This window comes from Uloborus diversus, chromosome 9 (assembly GCF_026930045.1).
Source record: "Uloborus diversus isolate 005 chromosome 9, Udiv.v.3.1, whole genome shotgun sequence".
In the NCBI taxonomy this organism is placed as follows: domain Eukaryota; kingdom Metazoa; phylum Arthropoda; class Arachnida; order Araneae; family Uloboridae; genus Uloborus; species Uloborus diversus.
Genome location: NC_072739.1, coordinates 39,829,699 through 39,851,529, shown reverse-complemented (window position 1 = coordinate 39,851,529; position 21,831 = coordinate 39,829,699). Strand labels below are relative to the sequence as shown.

The window sequence follows — 21,831 nt, the reverse complement described above, 5'->3', positions numbered from 1 at the left end:
TATCTTTACATACTTTAGAGTTCATTTATTTGCATATTTTATATATTTATTTTTTCAATGGTGTTATTTCCTTCCGTTAAAAGTACTACTTTTGGTCACTGAAACTGATAGAATAAGCAGGGGCGGGGGGGAGGGAGGCAGAAAAAACTTTTATTTTCTCAACAGTTATTATTTATTATTATTTTTTTAAATCTCCGATTTTGAAAAAAGGCGTAGTCTTTATGATGTCACAAGGAATGTACTTCGGTGTGCTACTCCATTGGTGCACTAAATGTTTACGCTTTGCTGCCAACCGCGTTGCCATAACATGATAATTTGCTCTGTGCGCTAATGGCATCAGTGAATCGCATTTCATCACTTGCGATGTCATGTGCAGAAGTGCAAAAAATGAATTTCAATCTGGGCACCGATTAAAATAATTGTAAAAAAAATATTAAACTTTGTCAAATTATTTTAAAAACTGTAATGTCTATCTTGAAAGTTGTGTGCTACGGATCTCTCGGTATGAATATTTGCAATCTTAGTAATGATTGATTTTTCATTCAGTGTTGTGTAACCTACTCTATGCAATGTCTGCAATGAAGGTTTGTGTACTAGGAATATGTCGATCATGAATGAACGGGTCAAAAAGACAGATTGTTTAAAATGCTGCAGTACAATCTCCTACCAAATGACTGGCTTTTTTACTTCCTTTTACAAAAAAGGAAGTATTGTATTCGCGAAAAAATTTTCACTCAAAAATCGACCTTAATTTCCATTTTGCTCACCCCCGAATGAATGTTAAGTTTTTTTTTCCAACTCGACCACACGTGGATAAATGTCTAAGAACGTATAGACACGCGAAATATCCATTTTGACGATTCCCGAGTTAGTTACAACGAGTTTTCTCGTGACGTCTGTATGTACGTATGTATGTATGTGCGTATGTGTGTATGTGCGTATGTATGTCGCATAACTCAAGAACGGTACGTCCTAGAAAGTTGAAATTTGGTACGCCGACTCCTAGTGGGGTCTAGTTGTGCACCTTCTCTTTTGGTTGCATTCGGGTGTTTCTAAGGGGGTCTTTTGCTCCCTTTTTGGGGGAAATAATTGTTAGTTTCGATATAAACTCAAGTGGTGTTACAATTTTGCGGACACTTGGCGATATATCGCCAGTCTTTTGGTCGCTTTGTCGCCAACTTGGCGACAAATTTGGCGATTTTTTAATATATTTTTTTAAATCTGGTTTTAATTTGGCCACTGTTGGTGATATTTAGAGAGTAATCTATTGAATCACATTAAACTTGCCAGTAATGGGAAAATGACGTTAAATTGGAGTAAAATGAAGTCATATGAGGCACACATCAGCTCGTTTTTTTTTTTTTTTTAAACAGAGAGCGGAATGGAATACGGATTGGAACAGAATTTGGTGCATTGCACTGATGTACTAACAGTACTATTGTCACATATCGTTAATTCGTTTATTCATTTTAATGTGAGCGGTTTAGAACATGACTGAAAGAACATTTTTATCAGTCTTTATCAACTACACAAATATGTTAAATCTGTTCCTCTTTTCTATTTTATGATAAAGCATTCGGCATCACTTGTTCTTCAGTTTTTCGTTGACACCTTGTTTACGCCCGGTAAGTTAATCAGTTCAATTTTATTATTTTTACATTCTATTGTCCGTGTTTTTTTACAGAATTTGTAACTTCATTAATTTACAATTTTTAATTATTTATATTAAAAAATTAAATTTACTTTTGTTAAACTTAAATATATTTTGTAAATAAACGAAGAGATTTAAACGAATGAATTTTATTTACGGATAAAAAAATGAACGATTCCCTGATCAACAGATCACGAACAAATGCACAGCAAAAAGTTTTTAAAAATGCTTTTAAATTGTTGACTTGAATCAAGGAGAGCCTTGAAGACTTCGATTATTTTCAAAATTCGTTATGTTTCACAAGCCGATTATTTACAGCCCCATGCTTGCTTGTGTTCAGTCTTAAAAATTAATTAGCGTCAATTAGCGTCATAGTTACTATTTTTCATTTTCGCTGTTTTTTTTTTTGGAAACTATCTAAAAGTTAGTAAAATTCCCCCCCTCCCCCCCAAAAAAAACATTATTGATAATTCTATGCTTGCTTAGGTCTAGACTTAAAATAAATTTCGCTAACTTTATAGACAAAATCAACTTTATATTTTTCATTTCTGTTTTTGGAAACGATTAAAAAGCTTTGCCCATCCAAAATCATACAGTGATTATAAGAAAAGCACTTATAACAAGAAAGACATGGCCAGTGTCGAGTGTGAGCACTTACGTTGCAGGCAGTCTGCATTGAGTAGATCTTTGCACTTTTCGTGACACTTGACTCCGCACTCAGTGCAGCGCACTCCTTGGCGGGCGATGCCCCATAAGAGTCCTTCGCACTCATAACAGTAGGTTGGCGAAGTGGCCGTCCATGGTTGGAAGTTGTGTGGCGTCGTGCTGGAGATGGGATAGATGAGGGCCTGGAGGGTCTTTTTGTAGACGTGCGTCTTCTGCAAAGGACATGGAGGGGTGGTGAGAGAAACGAAAGTCACGCGTCTTGCAATGCAGTCGGGGAAATCTTACAAGTTAGTCACTCGAGAGAGAATCAAGATTAAGAAAAAAAAAAACTTAAATTCGTTTCTGACAAATTATGAGTTTTCGTAATGAAGAATATTGCAGCCAGTTGTTAACTCTTCGATTCTAAAAGTTGTAATGTTACACAAATTTCAATTTCCTTTTCATATATTTTTTATTCTTTTTAAATATCAAAGCCGCTCTACAAGCTATTGACTTACAGACTGATTTCCGCACTTATACTCGCACTACTAATTTCTGTTTTGATAGCCTCAACTGAATATCAAATAATGAAAATGAAGTTGTACCCCAATGGATTTCTACTCACAATGGGGCTCAGGTCAGTGAGGCTGTCGATATTTTTGGCTAAGAAAGGAGCTTCTGTCCTTCAAATATCGCAACCTGGCCAATCTAAAAGCTCCATAACACAAGCTTTCAGAAACTACTTCGCTCAAGAATTCGACCCCCCCGTGTCCGTTTACCTTGTCGTGGTGGGGGGGCTTGCGGTGTGGTGAGTTCGGGGCGAGCTCTTGGGAGGAGTCGTGAACCCCCAGTTGCTCAAACAGAATATCGGCAGGAGGGGATTTTTTTCCCTTCCTTCCCTCATCACACTTACCAAATTCGGACGAAAACCCCTAAGCCAAGGTGTGTCAACCGTGCCGATGGCTGCGTGGTACCGGGGGTAGTCGGTGCTTCAAACGGGAGTCTTCAGGGATAGCAGGCGAACCCTGTCGTACGCAGCCTTACCTCTGTGTAGGGGGGCTACACAGGGGCTAGACCCCACTTTTCCCCCTAGTTCCCAGGTTTATTTATGGATGATAATATAAATAACCCTTCTCCCCCGTGCGGGGAGCGTCAGAACGTATTGTCGAGCACAGCTAAGTTTTTTCTTATTAAACGCAACGATCCAAACCTCAATTTAAGCAAAGTTTCCCCCTTTTTGATAAATAAAGCGCTCACTCATTTAATAGGAGAATATCAATCTGTTAAAAAACTACGCAGCGGTGAAATTCTAGTTGAAATTAAAGATACAAAACAAATTAAATCTATAATGGCAATCACACAAATTGGTTCATATCTTGTTACAACTTCAGAACATAAAACTCTTAATTTTTCACGGGGAATAATTTCCGAACCTGACCTTCTCTTTACACCCGAGGAGGAAATCTTGGAGGGAATGAAGGATCAAAACGTACATTCAGTCAGAAGGATCACCATCAAACGGAACGGCGAAATAATAAACACCAAACATGTCATTCTGACATTCAATACACCTGTCCTCCCGCAACGTGTTAAAGCCGGCTATCTCTCTTGCCCAGTTCGCCCCTATATTCCAAATCCGCTCCGGTGTTTCAAATGCCAGCGGTTTGGACATTCGAAGTTTGCGTGCCGTGGTACTGACACCTGTGCCAGGTGCGCAGAGCCCGGACACGACAGTAATACATGTAACAAGACCTACAAATGCGCAAACTGCAAAGGGGACCATCCTTCATACTCCAGATCATGCTCAAAATGGCTCACAGAAAAAGAAATTCAGATAATTAAAACAACACAAAAAATATCTTATCCAGATGCAAGAAAACTAGTTGAATCCCGCACACCAACAACAGGTGTTTCATATGCTTCAGCCGTTAAGAAGGTACTGAAGTCTGTATGCACACAAACAGATACCCAAACAGATGCTTCTACTAATGCCAAAACTGTAAACACAACCAAATCAAATAAACAAAATTATAGCCCCAAATCTTCTTTTAAGGAAACTAATCAAAATCAACAAAAAATACAAAAAACAAATACTGTATCTGTTACTGTTAATGAAAAGAAACCACTCACACAGAATTTGAAAAAACTTAGTGAAAAAAAGAAAAATATTCAAACGCGCGCAAAAATCTGGGTAGCCTCTAAACAGAGACCCCCAAAACTTTATAATTTTAAAAAAGAGGACTTTTTACTCTCTAGTAAGAAAGTAAAATTAACCAAGTCCCAAATTGAAAAATTCCAACAACCTCCTCCCCAGGAGGAGGACGAGGATGTAGATTTTGAAGATCTTCCGCCATCCGACGATGAAGGGTGGACGGACCATCCTCCTTCATGAGCTGCTTTTTCTTCTTCTGGCCGTTTCTCCTTCCTTTTCTCTTCATGGCCCTGAGCATTCTTTCTTGGAATTGTCAGAGTTACTCGCATAATGTCACAGACATCAAAGATCTTGTCGAATATCACCAACCGGCCATATTCTGTCTGCAAGAAACTTTTCTGTCCCCTGCTGATAGACCGAGGTTGAAAGGTTTTGACATATACCGCAAGGACTGCTTGTCAGGAGACCGTCGTTGTGGAGGAGTGGCATTGCTGATCAACAATGATTATGCATCTAGCCAACTCAATATCAACACATCCCTGCAAGCAGTAGCTGCGCGCGTTCACCTTCACTCGCTGTTCACAGTTTGTTCTGTGTATATCCCACCTTCTTATGACTTAAGAAGCGTGGAGTTGCAGACACTGGTTGATCAACTTCCTCCCCCATTTGTCATCTTGGGGGATTTCAATGGCCATAATCCTCTCTGGGGGAGTCCAGACTCCAACAGTAGAGGTTTAACAATAGAAAATTTTATTGAAGACAATGATCTTTGCATCCTTAATAACGGTGAAAACACTTATTTTCATCTTTCTACCCAATCTTACCATGCCATCGATCTCGTAATATGCTCACCTTCTTTTCTGCCACGTTGGGATTTTCAGGTGGAGGGTGGTCTCTACTCCAGTGGCCACTTTCCGATCAGGATAACCTCTACTGGACGCTGCGGCCATCAGCAGCATCAGCAAGCTCGACTTCGCATTGATCGAGCTGATTGGGCAGCATTTACCCAGTTGGCAGAAATTAAATCAGAAGACGTAACTGATATTGATATCGATGTAGCGGTAAAGCGAGTAACCGACATTATCCTAAACGCAGCTAACGCTGCCATACCAAAAACCACTAAAGGCAGGATCAAGTTTCCTAAGCCTTGGTGGAACCTCTATTGTCAGGAGGCTCATAAGAAGCAAAAAAAGGCATGGAATACGTTTCGTCGTTATCCAACCACACAAAATCTCGTGGCACTTAAACGAGCCCGTGCTGAAGCTCGAAGGATTCGACGGAAGAGACAGCGGGACTCGTGGCAGACCTATGTCAGCACAATCACGACGTTCACCCCATCAAAGACCGTATGGGGTAAAATAAAAAAAATCGTTGGCAACTACAATATATCTTGTGCACCCATTCTGGAGAATAACGGTCGTATTTTATCCGATCACAAAGAGGTGGCTGACTGCATGGGGACTTATTTGGCAGAAGTCTCCAGTGCAAATAACTATTGCTCAAAATTTTTAACCATCAAATCACGCAAAGAACAAAAAGTTCTAGATTTTAATTCAAACATTTTTAATCAATACAACACAAAATTCACCCTTCAAGAACTGAATGCTGCCTTACAAAAATCAAAAAACACATCACCAGGTCCAGACGAAATTCACAATAGTATGTTAAAACATCTAAGCAGGTCCTCTTTAGAACATATTCTGCATCTTTTCAATAGAATTTATTCGGAACACAGATTCCCAAAATCCTGGTGTCAAGCAACAGTAATTCCTATCCTTAAGCCCAATAAACCATCTGAAAAACCTGAGAGCTATAGACCTATAGCTCTCACTAGCTGCCTATGTAAAATAATGGAACGGATGGTCAACTCCAGGCTGATATACATTTTGGAGTCGCATCATCTGCTATCTCCATATCAAAGTGGATTCAGGCGTGGTAGATGCACAATAGACAACCTATTGCTTCTCGAAACATCAATAAGAGAAGCATTTCTCAAACGAAAACATCTCGTGAGCGTATTTTTTGACATTGAAAAAGCATATGACCGTACCTGGAGATATGGGATCCTCAAAACCCTTCACGAGTATGGGTTACGAGGTAATCTACCCATCTTTCTCTCTAATTTTCTAAGAGACCGAATTTTTCGCGTACGTGTCAAGTCTGTTCTTTCAGATGCATTTATTCAAGAAGAAGGAGTTCCCCAGGGAAGCGTACTAAGCGTAACTCTTTTTGTAATTGCAATCAACAGCTTAATCGATCAACTGCCTCCCGCTGTCAAAGGTACCATGTTCGTTGATGACTTTCAAATATCTTTCTCTTCATCGAGCATGAGTATCATTGAAAGGCAACTTCAAATGGCTATTAATAAAGTAACACAATGGGCGGAGGAAAATGGCTTTACTTTCTCTGTTCAAAAAACTTTCTGTATCCACTTCTGCCGTAAAAGAGGTCTTCATCCTGATCCAACACTTCTCCTTAACAATCAACCAATAGCTGTAAAAGATCAAGGAAAATTCCTCGGTCTTATACTTGATAACAAACTCAAGTTTATACCGCATATACAAGAGTTAAAAAAGAAATGTATACTAAAATTAAATATCCTTAAAGTCTTATCGAACACTTCCTGGGGTGCTGATACAGAGTCTCTCTTAAGAATCTACAGGGCTCTAATACGCTCAAAACTTGATTATGGATGCCAAATTTATGGCTCCACGGCAAAAAGCTATCTGAAAGTTCTAGATCCAATCCACAATCAGGCACTGCGCATCTGCACAGGAGCTTTCCGAACCTCACCTATTAACAGTCTTCATATTCTTGCTCATGAACAATCTTTAAACAATAGACGCCTCAAACTTTCATTGAACTTCTACTTCAAAATAAAACCTTATACTGATCACCCTTTACACCTTCATATTTTTAATCCATCTAATGTTATCTTATTTCTTCATCGTCCTTCTGCAACCCCAACTTTCGGGATCCGAATGCGCCGGGTGCTTTCAGATTTGCAACTGTCAGATTTTAATACTCTCAATACAATAAAACTGATTGAACCATGGTGTGAAGTATTTCCATCTACCATCAATGACCTCGCTAAATTCTCTAAAGAGACTACCTCCAATACAGCCTACCAACAAATATTTTATGATACAAAATGCAAATATTCTGATTATCATGACATTTTCACTGACGGATCAAAAGCAAACGATCACGTCGGCTTTGCTGCAATAATAAATGGTCAAGTTACCGCTGAACAATCACACCCATCTTGCTCTGTTTTTACAGCAGAAATAAAAGCCATATTGATATCTCTACAATCAATAACCCAATCCGCTCACAAAAAGTGGGTGATATACACTGACTCAAAGAGTTCAGTGGAAGCAATCACCCACTGCAACAATAACAGCCATCCCATAGTCATTCAGTCTTATCATTTATACAAAAGTCTTACACAAAATAATTTTCATGTACTCTTTTGCTGGATCCCTGGTCACGTAGGCATTGCCGGCAATGAAGCCGCTGATTCAGCTGCCAAAGACGCAAATATCCTAGTTGATGACAGTGTCCCTTTAGTTGACATTAAAAACGCAATATCTGAATGTCTTAACACGCATTGGCAACGGACCTGGAATCTCGAAACACAAAACAAATTACATTCGATCCAGCCATCGACTAAAGGTTTCAAATCATTACAACTTACCAGGAGAGAACAAGTTTCGTTAACTCGTCTTCGCATCGGCCATACCAGGTTCACCCATAAATACCTCTTATGCCGTGAACCAGCTCCGATTTGTATTAGATGTAAAGTCAACCAGACAGTGTTGCATATCTTGTGCAACTGCCCAAATTTTAACCAAATACGTTTTAAATATTTTAATAATTTTAATCCATCTCTGAAAGAGTTGCTGGGGGACCCACCCCATCCCAATATATACTCCTTCCTCCGGGAGATTGGCTTCTCCTTTTTAATTTAGTGGTTGTGCCGTCAAAATGTAATTTTATCCGTTTTTCTTGTTACTGAAGGTTCTTTGACAACCTATTGTTTCAAACCCTTTCATAAAGTTTTTAATGTTTACAGGTTTTTTATTACTTGTTTTAAACTACTGTTGTTTATACCTTTCTCTCCAAAACATTTTTACTTTTATCATACCCTGATTTTTTATTTATGTATAAATTTTAAACTAAAAAATCGTTTGGCGCAGTATAGCCCTCAAGGGCTCTTGCGCCATTAAAAATAAGTAAACCAACCAATCAAGAATTCGAAAGCAGAAATAAATTGATTAATCCTTAGTTACTATCCTTAAAAAATAAAGCTGTATTGCATCGTTTAAAAAATTTAACATTCTGCAACTCGAAAAAACTCGTCTTGGCCAAAAGCAAACTCTTAAGTATCGAATGCTCCACCTATTTCATTTTTTTTCTATTTTTTACAGCTTAACTGTCCGAAGTGAGCTTCAAGCTATAAAAGTCAACATGTTTTTACAAGAATAATAATATTTCAAAAAAATATTTATGAACTCTAAATATTAAAAACAAAAAAAATTACAAATAATTCCATATAAAGCAAAAAAAGGCCAAATATGCAGAACATGAAGAAAAAAAAGGAGTTAAAATCAACATCATAGCTCATATTATTACTAACCTGATACGCCTCTTACCCTAAATAGTAGAGTAATGTTAATGTTTTCAAGCAATGCATGTAACTTTTACTATGCATTGCTTGAAAAAGCATTAAACAATATTTCTAAAACTTACCAATTCCTCATCATTCAACGACTGGCGGGGCACAGCGGAAGTTAGACCAGCATTTCGCTTTGTTGCAGCCATGGTCTGCAAGGTAAAAGCTCAAATTTTAAAATTGTTCCTTAAAATTCAAAATGAGTTTCAATAAAATTATACAACAGCACAAAACGTGTGTTAAATTGAAAGAATTTCAATTTTTCGTTACAAAAAAATATATATGTCTCAAAGTAAAATATCAGTTTGAAAGTTCAGAACGTGTTGCACACATTCTTGAAACAACAAAGGATAAGAGGTGAATATTTTCAATATGTATTAACTTGATAAATTTTGACTTCACTTAGTGATATATAAAATTCGTGCATCAAGATTCAACTATACAGGGTTACTACTAAGGATTCACTAGCTTTCTAAAAGCTATGTATTTGAAAGTAGCCACAAAAACATCAAGATTTAGAATTGTGTTACTAGGTAGTAATACGAGTGCGGTATTTGAAAAATTACAAGAAAAAAAAAAAAAAACAGAAAGAGCGTTTCTCTGTTTGTGTTACAATCCGCTTGATGTTCATGTGTTTATCAATATAGTTTAAAGCTTACCGAATTTGCAATCACTGCTAAGTTGAAGGATTTCAAGACATTTTGTGCGCAATGTTGTCTGTTGTTAGATTTAAATTAATGAAATTTTTATAAGTAATCACAAAATTAACGTAAAAAAGGATTTACAATTATTTTTAGAGCGGTGCAATTCATAAAACAAACTTTCTAGTCCGAATTTCATTGTTTTCATTGAGGAGGGGGGGGGGATTAAAAAAATTGAAATTCAACTTTGAGACAACATTCGAAAAATTAATCAAAAATATTTTCATATTTTTTTACTTATTTATTTACTTTTACAATTGGCAATAATAGAAATAAATGGCCCGCTCAAAAAATACATAAATATATTCAAATGAAAACAATTATATTAGACTGTGCATAAGCTAGCGTTAAAGCAACAACTGCAATGAAAAATACAAATTGTTGCAAAATGATCAACATAAATGTCTGGTCTTGTGTCAGGGTTACAAAAGACACCTCTTTCAATGCAATTTTGCCTCTTTCAATGGTGTGAGATTATTCGGCTCTGTCTATTGTCACTGCCGCTCGCGTCTTTTTTGCTTTAAAAAGGGGTTCTTTCCAATTTTTAGTGCGAACCCTGCCCCCTCCCTTAAAAAATACATGTGTCTACAAGTTTCAGCAATGTTTGATAAATTTCGTTGTAAACATTTTTATTTTTTTGAATCTATATTTCAGCCATATTTTCTCTTGTGTTCCGATTTTTTTTTTGGAATATAGACGCATTATCTTAATTCTTTATAAGTTTACTCATGGTTTAGTTACAAATTAGGAGTAAAATACATCAAAGATTTTTATAAATCAGCCATTAGCTAAAACTCCCAGACACGTGTTTTGGAGAAACAGATAACCTCTTTTTAAACGAAGAAAAGATGTATTCTTGCGGCTGTTAAGACAGTCGACTGAGATCGAGTCATTTGTATATTTTTTGACTTTAGATCCATTAGCTCATAAATCTTTGTTTTAAAAAAAGGGCTCTTTTTTTTCTCCGAAACGCGTGTTTGCGAGTTATAGCAAATAGGAGATTTTTTTTCTATGTTTTATACCCCTTTTTCTTTTTGGCACTCGATATTTTTAAAATTTGTTTCAAATAAGTATCTTAAAAAATTAAGAAAATTCTCATTAATGTGTTAATGCGTCGCATAAACCTTCGATTTGTGTTTGGATTATGAGGGTGTGCTGTTAAACTAATCTTTTTTTTTTTTTTTTTTATAAACTTACGTACTTTTTTCATTTTGTAAGCAACAAAAAATTTGCAAGTAAACAAGAAAATAATTTCCCTCTGATATGGATTTTTGTTGATTATTTTCCAACATTTGATATTTTTCTTCGCAGTTATTGATGTTTTAACGCTAGCTCATGAACAATCTGATTAGAGGTGTGATATCATAACGAAACATCAATGTTTTCTAACATAGATGTTTTGAAAATCGATCGATTTTCAACTATATTGAGAATACTTTGAGTATATTATATACATACTCATACGCAGTTACCCTTATATAGACGAGTACATAATTTGGTCGTGCTTATATGCATTGAATTATAATTACCATATCACAACTGTCAAAACTAATTCAATATTGATAATAGTAATTCATCATAAAAACATCTTTTTTCGTCGGATTGGGTTACAATAAACAATTAGTACCTGATGCATGCATTGAAACTAAAGTACTAAACATTCAAAGCACTAATATAAATTAGTACGAATAATTTCACAACATTCTTTGATTTTGTACCTGAACAATAGAAGAAATGAGAATAAGGCATTCAATGATTAGTAACAACTAACGAGGACTATTAGGAAATTATTTCTAACTAGATAACGCAAAAATTAAACTAGTTCAAAAACGAATCACTAAGAACAAATATGTGTCACAGCACTTACCGACGTCAGCTGCATCAAAAGGAAGAATTCTGCAAATTATGTTTAAAATGCAAAATTTATTCAAAGATTGCAAAATTTGTGTTAGGAGTTCGAAATATATACTAAACTGTTAGCATTATGTATAGGAATATGCATTTTAAAATGATTAAAAGGAAGATATATAGGGAAAAATTTATAGGTTTTTATAGCTGAGAAGGATTTTCTATTAATTTAAGAACTGAATGCTTAATGGCTGTATTTCTCATTTGCACAACGATCGCAGGTGTTTATCAAACATTTTTGTTTAAACAAAACACATCGACATCGAGAAAAACGTCGAAAACAAAACATCAATGACTGAAAACCATAGTCCATAAAATGGTAAATGGCCCTCCATAGTAAAAAAAAATCGATGTTTTAACAAAACCATCGATAATTCAAAACATTGACATCGATGTCGTATCCTTAAATCTAATATAATTGTTTTTATTTAGATGTACCTATGTATTTTCTTTTCGTGCCATTTATTTCTATTATTGCTTAATAAAAAGTAAATAAATAAGTAAAACAATAACTTCAATATTTCCCCACCGCTGAAAACAATAAAATTAAGATTAGAAACTTTATTGATTACTTAATTGACAGCTTTCGTATTCAAAAAAGTATAACAAGACTTCATTCAATATTTTCAACGTAAATTTTTCCGTCACCTATAATAAAATCGTAAATCTAGCTTGTTAGCTCGTCACTATATGAGTGACGAATAGAAAAGAAATATTTGTCCCGAAAAGGAGTTTCCTTAACGCACCGTGGCAAAATAGACCTTGTCAATGGTTTACCGTTGCATAGCTTAAATATTAAATTTGTGGAAGATATTGTTATCAAAAGTGGTTATCAAAATCATTCACATCAAAAATAGCTTGTTTTCAATGCGCGGCAGGTCTGCCGTCAATTTTCTTTTTTGTTCAGCACCATTCGAAAAAATATATTTCCCCCTAACAAAGATTTATTAATTATTTATTTATTTTATTTTTACAAAAATGAAGTTGAATTTCGAAGAAATATTCACACGGAAAATGGGTTACCTTAACGCTTCATATTTTATCAATGGAATTTCTAAGTACGAGCTTTGGACTTTTGAGTGAGTTTCGGTCTAAATTTTTGATAACCAAAAATCTACGGAGGTATTCCCGTGGAAATTTGTCGACAGTTTACATGCGTGCTACACTAAAGCTAATGAGATAAAACTCACAAAAATGCTAGGATTTATAAACAGCAAAATGTACTTTAAACTTCCTAAATTTCAGTTAATTTCAATAAAATTTTCCGAAAGTTTACCCTAAACATGGCAATTCGTTACGACTTACAGTATTTTAAACTCATTTTTTCTTTCGTACTTGTAAATGTTTATTCTAATTGAAAAAAATCTATTCTTTCATTATATTTACTTGGATTTTTTATACTACATTGCACGCTAATCTCTCTGTTGTAATGAGTTTAAATTTAAATGGTCAGAAATTACTTTCAATAAATTAGGCCAGAAAGAATCGCTGGTGGACTAGTACACAGTACTAGATTTTCAATGAGTATTGTTTAGAATTTATGAGAAACTAAAATTCAAAAAAAAAAAAAAAAAATCCAGAGTTGTCATGCATGCTACACACAATCTCACGAAAACACCTACTAGAATGCATTTACAACAAAAAGTATTCCAAGCCCCCAAACTTTCAGGCTTCCAGCGTTTTCAAATTTTCTGCTAGATTGGTCTAAACATGGCAATCCATTTCACAAAGTAGCTCCAACATTTAAGACCCTTTTATTTGAAGACCCTAGCCTCTCAGGATTTGGAAATTACAAGCAGAAAATTTGCATATATTAGCTTCAAAGACATAGGTATACCTCTGTGAAATTTCATTTAAATATCAGATGGTTGGGTGGGCATCACTAGGTTATTTGACGTGAAATTAATGTTTTACATCAATTTGTCAATTTTATCAATGAACATTTAAAAGCTTATGTTGCAATCACTGCTTAAATCCCCAGATGGGGGATCACAAGGTTAGTTGACATAAAACGATCCTTTACATCAATTTGTCAATTATATCAATGAACATTTATAATCATATCAGGTTGCAATCACTGCTTAAAGATGCAAGATTTAAATATTTGTTCTAGGATCATTCTTCGGGAAAAATGTAAAAACTTGTCTATTTTATTTAGTGTCATTCAAAACTTACAAGAATTACTAATCAGTTCTAAAAGTTTGATCGGTAAAATTCAAGTGTGTTTTTTACAGATGACATTTTTGCAATCACAGTTGCAATCAATTCCTCACATATTAAAAATCAAATGTTAAGTTTAATAAGCAAATAACTTTATTCCCATAACAGAAGCAAATATTCTGCCGGCAATTCATTGATCCTTTCTGGCAGAATCAACTGAAAACAGTATCTGGCTTGTAAATTTGAACTACAACTGAGATAATATCATGTAATGTAGTTTAAATACTCCAAGTAAATACTGAAAAGCTAATGAATTTATGAAATGTTTTAAGACAAATAAGGTTTGAAACCTAAAGGCATTCTATGCACTAAATAAATAGGTTCTTATTTACTGAAAACTATACTTACAGCTAGAATATATTTTTTTTGTAATGTTCAGTTCGTATTAGCAGAAACATATACTTTCATTCTTACTTAAATAATGTATGTATTAATGTAAGTTACGTATCGAGAAATACTAAATAAAGAGCTTAGAAATTCGTAGGCAATATAGTGAAACGTTTACGCTGTAGCATTACATTAAGTATTTAATAGATTGAATAGATTTAAGCAGAATAATAAAAGAAATATTATACCTTGAGCACCTACACCACAGGAAACCAATAGGAGAGAAAGTAAAGAGTTGGAAAAGAAAAAGAGTATTTAGTTTCAATTGTTTAAGAAATAAATAAAGTTTTACATAAATATTTTAACACAATACATCGTTGACAAAATTAATCATCAGAAATACATAACACAAATGCTTTCCTTCTTCAAAAGGAGAACAGAAATTTCCGATTTAATATCATGCTATTTGACAAATATTTTAGTTTTGAATAGTCGACCAACACAGAAGATTCCTTCAATGAAAAGAAATATTATTCTACAAAATTTAACGAATATTTTCTCTAATTTGAATAAAAATAAATAATTGATGTAAATGTTAAAAATTCTTCGATTTAAATGTGGAGTTTCGACGATTTACTGAACATTTATTTTAGCTAATTTGAAATTAATCCTCTCTTTAAAAATGATAAAAGTTTCTCGACTTGATGATTTGTGGATTAAATGAGTACTTATTCTAATGTAAGTGAGTTTCATCAAAATAGGTACGATTTATTTTTTGATGAGATCGAAAATATCATAGATTCAACGAGTATTGATCCTTGTCATTTAAAATCATTGATAAAATTTTTTATCAATTCTTAACCAATTGTCAGTTTCATAACAAACTCTTTATTTTATTCAATAAGCTTCTGCGTTGCATTCATATATGCTGAAATTTATTAATTTTTCTCTTAAAAAATCCACCAAAGAATTATGTGATGAGAAGAAAGAAAAGTTAAAGACGCAATTTTCTGATTAAAAACTGCTGCCATGTCCAGTTTAGAGGGATACAAATTTGTAACAGCTTCTCAGATTGAAGAAATTTATCTGAAATACCATCTTCAGAAAATTATTATTAATATTATTAATATAATAACATTATTATTATTATTATTATTATTATTATTATTATTAGTGTTGTTATTATTATTATTGTTATTATTATTATTATTATTATATTGTTTTCCTTTTTATTAGTATTATTATTATTATGAAAGAAGAAAAATTCATCATTTAAATAATAATCTTCTGTCATATGGTTTTAACGAAAGTCTGACTACGGGGTATCACTATGAAAATAATGAAAGGTTTTTTTTCTTTTAGCCTCTTAATCACAGTATTAACAACTGTTTCAATTATTTTTGTTAATAATATCTATATTATTTTTGTATAATCTTTACATTTCAGATCTTTTAATTTAAATGTTATGCATTTTGTTAAGTTTAAATTTATTCTCTCTCTCTCTTTTTTTCATAGAACGAAGGTGCCTGATAAATGAAACTGATATAAGGAGATATTTTTCATTTGTGTAACTAGAAGCTTAATGTTATGTATTTAGTTTCTCTATTCATCTTGTCATGTTCTATTTCGGGTTAAAATTTGAATTTAAAAACATTGTTCACCGCTTGAAGTTTAATTTCAAAGCAACGTAATTTTATCTCAACACCAAATACACGAACACGTTTGAACACGAAGAGCATAAGTTTTTTTTAACACAAAATACAACAGTATTATTTTGCCATGGAAAGCCAAAGCGCAGCATCTGCAAAAGTGAATTTTTGAGATATTTTAAGAAACGTGTTTTGGAATACTCACAATACTATTAAAATGTTAGAATACGATGTTTTTTCGTGATTTGTTTTCAGTGGAAATAAAAAAAGTAAGCTTGCACAATGAAGTACAATAAATGACAAAAATGCAAAAAGAAAAAAAAATGAAAAATGAAAATTTGCAGATATCGCGCTTTATCTTTCCATGGCAGTATAACATAGTATGAAAAAATAATAAGCATTTTAAAATTTTCTTATTTAGTTAGTTTGAATTTAATTTTCAATAGCAATAATAATTTTCAAATGAAAGATTTTATTTGATTTTTCCAAGCACTCTTTGTTTCTTGATCCAGCAGCTGCAAAATACAAGTATGCAATATTTAGTAGAAATATGTCTCATATGATGTATTACTTCGTCTGTTCTATTGTTCTATTGGCCCATTTTGTAAATTTATTTCTATTACTATTTTATTAAAAAATGTAAAACTAAAAAAAAATTTATCTGTTTCAAATTATTTAATTGCCTTAATTGTTTCAGTTTGTGTGATATTTCTGCAATAAAAAACGAAGCACGTGGAGTCAAAATGCTAAAAGCTCCTAATGTTTTTTATTTTTATTTTTTCTCGTATATGTTGCTGCTTTTTATTGCAATTCTCATTTCTCTTTACATTTGTTAGTTGTTACTTCGTCTAAATGACTGCAAAAACAATTAGTACTTGCAAAATAATAATATTGAAGATCATGATCATAATAACATCTGTAAAAATTAATAAATTTACTAATGTAAAATAGTTTGGTTTGAAATAAGCGTGATCAAAACAAACTTTTCAAGTTTATTGTCGCCTCCTTAAAATTTTAAATAACATTCCACGAGGCTATACGTACGATCCAAACTGGCATGCAACTGTGTAATGTTAGTGAGGTGTAGAAATGAATTTGGAAAAATAGGGTCGAATGTCAAGCAGTTTGTAGTTTGTCCTGAATGGTCGCTTAAAAACAGTTATAACCCCAAAAGGCTAGTACTACTAATACTGCTACTAAAACCAATAACATAAGTAACTAAACATATAAATATAAAGTGGTTTGGGTTGGAATAGACAAGATCAAAATCATTTTTTCAATTTTTTTTACATAGTTTTTAAGTCAGTAGTACCGCGGAAATACGAGATACTCCAAAGTAACGTGTCCTGTGCTTTAGTACTTGAATTTGCTATTTTCATTCTTTTAAGGTTCTTTTCAACATTGTTCAAGTATTTATTACCATAATCTATTCAACGAAAGGTAGTTCAAAAAATAAAGAAAATGTTGCCGGATGGTTTGCCATTTTTGGGAATTTTCTCCGGAATAATTAAAAAAAAAAAAAAACAATATCAGCCGTCTACTTGGCACAGATTTGTCATTGTTTACGCCAATCACATCACTGACGCTGCCAAATGGCGTATTTATTTTGTTTACAGCTCGACTATCTTTCTCTTGAGCATAGAATAGATCTTCCTCGTGTTCGCTGACCTGGGTATCGACTTTTAAAAAACTCGTTTTTAGTTCTATAATGAAACATCTAAAAAAATAATCAAAAAAATTAAATAAATAAATGAGAAATGTAAAAAAAAACTTTCTAAGTAGGAAAACTTGGCAAACAAACGCTTAACGCAAACATTAGATATTCTCTTAACGGGTGTGCAAACATGTAGTGTCCAAAACTTCTAAACTTGAATTGTATGAAATAACGAGAGCTTACCAATTCGCTAACCAAAGGTATGGACTTCCTCCTGGGTCGAATGTCGGGCATGGAGTCGATGTTGCTGTAGAACGGATTATTATGTTCTGGCCTGTCACAAAAGAAACAAAGCTCTCAGAAAAAAAGAAAGTACCAGTGTCTAATTATACCACAAAACATCTTTTCAATTCAACGCATTACGTTCCGACTAAATTAGTACAATTGAGGCAGTGAGAAGCAAAGGGATTTATATAAGCGGACTTTTCAAAGTTTTTCTATATGTAAAAAAAAAGTAACGTCAAAGAATTTGTGGCAGGAAGTCTGCGGCGGGCCTGCGTCCAGGAAACCCCCACACACTACAGTTTGAAACACACACTACAGTTTGAAATTTTGTACAAAATTACTCCGAGCCCATGCGGTTTGCACTGGGGCTTTTAATTTAAAACTTCAGACTAGTTTTTTTTAATCATTATTTTTTAAGTTAAACATTCAAGTTAATTGCCTATTAAAGGGATGAAAGATTTCCCACTTCCCTTAACATTCATTATCGCTTGAGGGAGATGTTTTTGTGCATAGAATAAAGCTTGTTCCAATTTTCTCAACTATTTATGACAGCAAATAAAAAGGTTTCAATTTAAGAGAAAAGTCCTAGGCACAATTCAATTCAAGCCTGGAGCTAAAAAGCAAAATATATTACTAGAGACCACGAATATGAAAGCGACTTTTCAAGCATCCAAAACTGCCGTTTTGCAATGCTCAGAAGCCCCACAGCACCTATAGATGTGCAAGTTGGTACTAGTTGGTTCGGAACTCGGGAAAGGGTACACTTCAAAGCGCTTTACTTTTTATTTCTATTTTTTAATACCTCGGTTATGCAGATTTATATCAAGTTATTTTTGTACTTGGTTGGGAGGAGGATTGCGTTCTAATCATGAGCTCCTACCTTAAATTCCATTTTCTACGGAGGGAGAGGGGGATTTTCTTTTTGTCCGAAACGGAACTCGTAACGCGTTTATTATTATTTGATTATTTCTAATAGATGGTTTAAAGCTGTGCAAATCAAAAAGTATTGCGCAGCAATCTTCAGGAGGTTGTGAGTGCCAGCGGGAAGGGGCGGAGCTCCCTAGTCTTATAAAACGCGTTTAAAATTCAGTTCCTAGGTATACTTTTATTGATTTTTTTTCCAAATCATGCTGCATCATAGTAGCGCCCACCAGAACTACTAGTACCATCTTTTGCCCCAAAGCAGAGGAGAGGTTCCCCTATCATTTGTATTGGTTTTGGTTATCACCAAAAGTTTAATTTTGGTATTTGAATATCTTTGCTTCTTGCTGCCTCTGTTCAACTAAAACACATTTCGCTCACTGTGTCAAATGTTGCTTATTTGCATGTTTCTTTTTTTTCCATTACAATATGAGAGATTTTTCATACAATAAGTATGAGAATTTAAAGCTATATTAGCTACTTGCAACACTTCTCACATTCGAGACAAAATATGTTGCTGTTGGTTATTGCAGATATAATAATGTTTTCTATTCAACATTTAATTTTTCCTCCCAATAAGTACAACTTAAAAAATAATATACATTACTTTGCTCTTATGAATCTGAACCTTAAGATTTTTTTTTTAAACATGGGATGCTTTTCTTGGTAAGCGGTATGATGACTTGAATTCGTTACTGTACTAGTTAACAGCAACACTAAAAAGTAATTGCTGTAGACAAAATAATTTGCTAAAGATTATAGTACGGATAAGGATAGTGTTTTAAATTCCACCAAACCAGTACAAATCAATAAAAACACACTACACACTTTGCTCTCTCAAATACTGATCATTTAGATTTTTTTTTATTTTACGATATGTGATGAGATCCTTGTAAAAAGTAGAAAGACAAGAGTTCATTATTGGAAGCATCACTTCCAATAATGGAAGTATTGCTTCCAATACGAATCTTCAAGCATTTTTTACTGTTCAAACACATTATATTTACGTCTCAAAAAAATTCTTTCAAACGTAATATGACGTTTGCGTATTGGATTTCTATCACTCAAAGATACTCGGGAATATTTTAAAAGATCTGAACCCCATAAACATTGACAAAAGTATAATTCCTTAAACAACTATAATTTGTAACCACCAAATTGTGCAATCACAGTTTATGGGACAAGTCACTACTAGAATAATAATCAACGGTCCCTTAGAATTCCCTGAATATTCACCACTTGAATATGCAGGAACAGTCCCTGAAAATTCTCTGAAAATTCACCGCTATATGGTGATTCCAACAACATGTGTGTGGCTGTTAGACTAAATTTCTACTAACAATTATATCCATATGCGAATTATTTAGGGCAAAAAAAAGTTGTTGACCCAGTGAAAGTAGTTACTTTTATGACCTTATACGCAGATTTTTTCCAATATCTTTTTTAGTTGTTATTTTGAAGTAAGGTTGGGTAAGGTTACCAGTAACAGATGAAGGTCCATTCACAAACAGTCATAAGTTTGTATTTAAATAATAAGCCTTTTGGGAGGGTAAAACTGCTGATGCTTTATCCCATGAATACGGAGCAACCCACTAGTGTTATTAGAGGGAATTTTATGACCAGTGGTGGAAGGTTATGAACAGCCACCACGAGGTCAGCAGGTGTTCCATGTTCATTTTAATTTAATAAGATTTCAGTTCTAAAAATAAAAAAAATTTGCACATTTTGAAGACAAAAAGGGAATTACGTCAATTGCTCATCCTTTCTTCATCCTGTATGTCACTGTGTATCTTTCAGGTCGGTGTTTGATATCCATTTGATTGTTCTGTGTCTATTACTGTGGGTCGGACCTCTTTTCGAAATTGAGCAAATAAAAATAGAATTAAACAACTCAGAAGATCCAAAAGCAGCCAAACGTTAGATGAGAAGTAGTTGTATGAGAGATAAATAGTTTAAAATTTCTAAGTACATTAAAAAGATAAGAAAATTGAGTTAACCTGAGAGCTATGTCTTAAACATATCCGTGACTGATGTCGGTACCCTATGCCTGTCACATGTAGGGCTTACTTTTAGACGTCAGTTTCAGAATTTTTAATTCCATTAAGAAAATCCTTCGAATATACTGTTACAAGTTTTTAAAAACATGCATCACTTTTCTACAAATTTTTCAAGAGCAAGTTTTAAAAAAATAAGCAAATAGAGGGTCATTCCATGCAAAACCAGAGACATTGTCCTGCACGTGAAAACTCAAAACTGCGCTTCAAAAGTAATATTTAAAAGAAATAAATAGTAAAAAAAAATGTCTACTAAATAAATCACATACATGCGTGAATTCTGAAAGGAGGAAAATGTTTATTATTCGTTTTGAATATTATTTTTGAAATGAATTATAGAACCTTCACGTGCAGCACAAAATGTCTGATTTGCCGTTAAATGATCCAATAGTCCACACTGCGAACAAAGGCTTTCATTGACTCTGTCATTAAATGTTGAACTTTGAGAACTACTGATCTGAACAAATCTTTAAACATTTTTATTATCCTAACATATCATTAAATCACAAAGTATCTCTTTTAAAGGCAACATAACTTTTGCGTATCAACTTTCTTTCGTTTAGCGATACTCTGCAAGACTTTAAAAGAATTCAACCCCATAAACATTGATAAATGTAAAATCTCCGGAACCGGCATGAAAGCAGAGGCTAAGAAGACACTGCAAATAACTACTGCTTGGTAGAAATCTGACACTGATGTTCATCATAAAACTATGGAACTGCCTCCTGGCTTCCTGAGAGCTTTGCACGGTAAAATTCTGAATAAACAGGATGAAAAACAACAGAGTTCTTTTCCCGCATTTTAAACCAGATGCCACGCCATTTTACGTTTCACATTCATATATGTGGGTATTTAGCATCTAAAGTGCCGTTTACTACATGCCTCCCAGCTGTAAGAAGAGACTGAGTCTGAAGGATGGAATTGAAATCAAAGACCGACTTACCCGCCATCTTTGGGCCAAAGACTCCGGACAGCATCACTCGAGTTTC

The 21,831-nt window shown here is 33.9% G+C and overlaps 1 protein-coding gene across 1 annotated transcript in view; it reads right to left on the bottom strand.

The window, feature by feature from the left end:
- The window catches only part of LOC129230587 (protein unc-13 homolog A-like), a 75,929-nt gene extending 58,029 nt beyond the window's left edge, over positions 1-17,900 (bottom strand). Inside the window, exons 1-4 of the mRNA XM_054864991.1 lie at positions 17,826-17,900; positions 14,528-14,536; positions 9,201-9,275; positions 2,310-2,529 (exon numbers count right to left, since the gene is read on the bottom strand). Of these exons, the coding sequence (XP_054720966.1) occupies positions 2,310-2,529; positions 9,201-9,275; positions 14,528-14,536; positions 17,826-17,876 (355 nt within the window). The 5' untranslated portion in view covers positions 17,877-17,900. The remainder of the gene's footprint in view (positions 1-2,309; positions 2,530-9,200; positions 9,276-14,527; positions 14,537-17,825) is intronic.
- Positions 17,901-21,831: the final 3,931 nt, after the last annotated feature.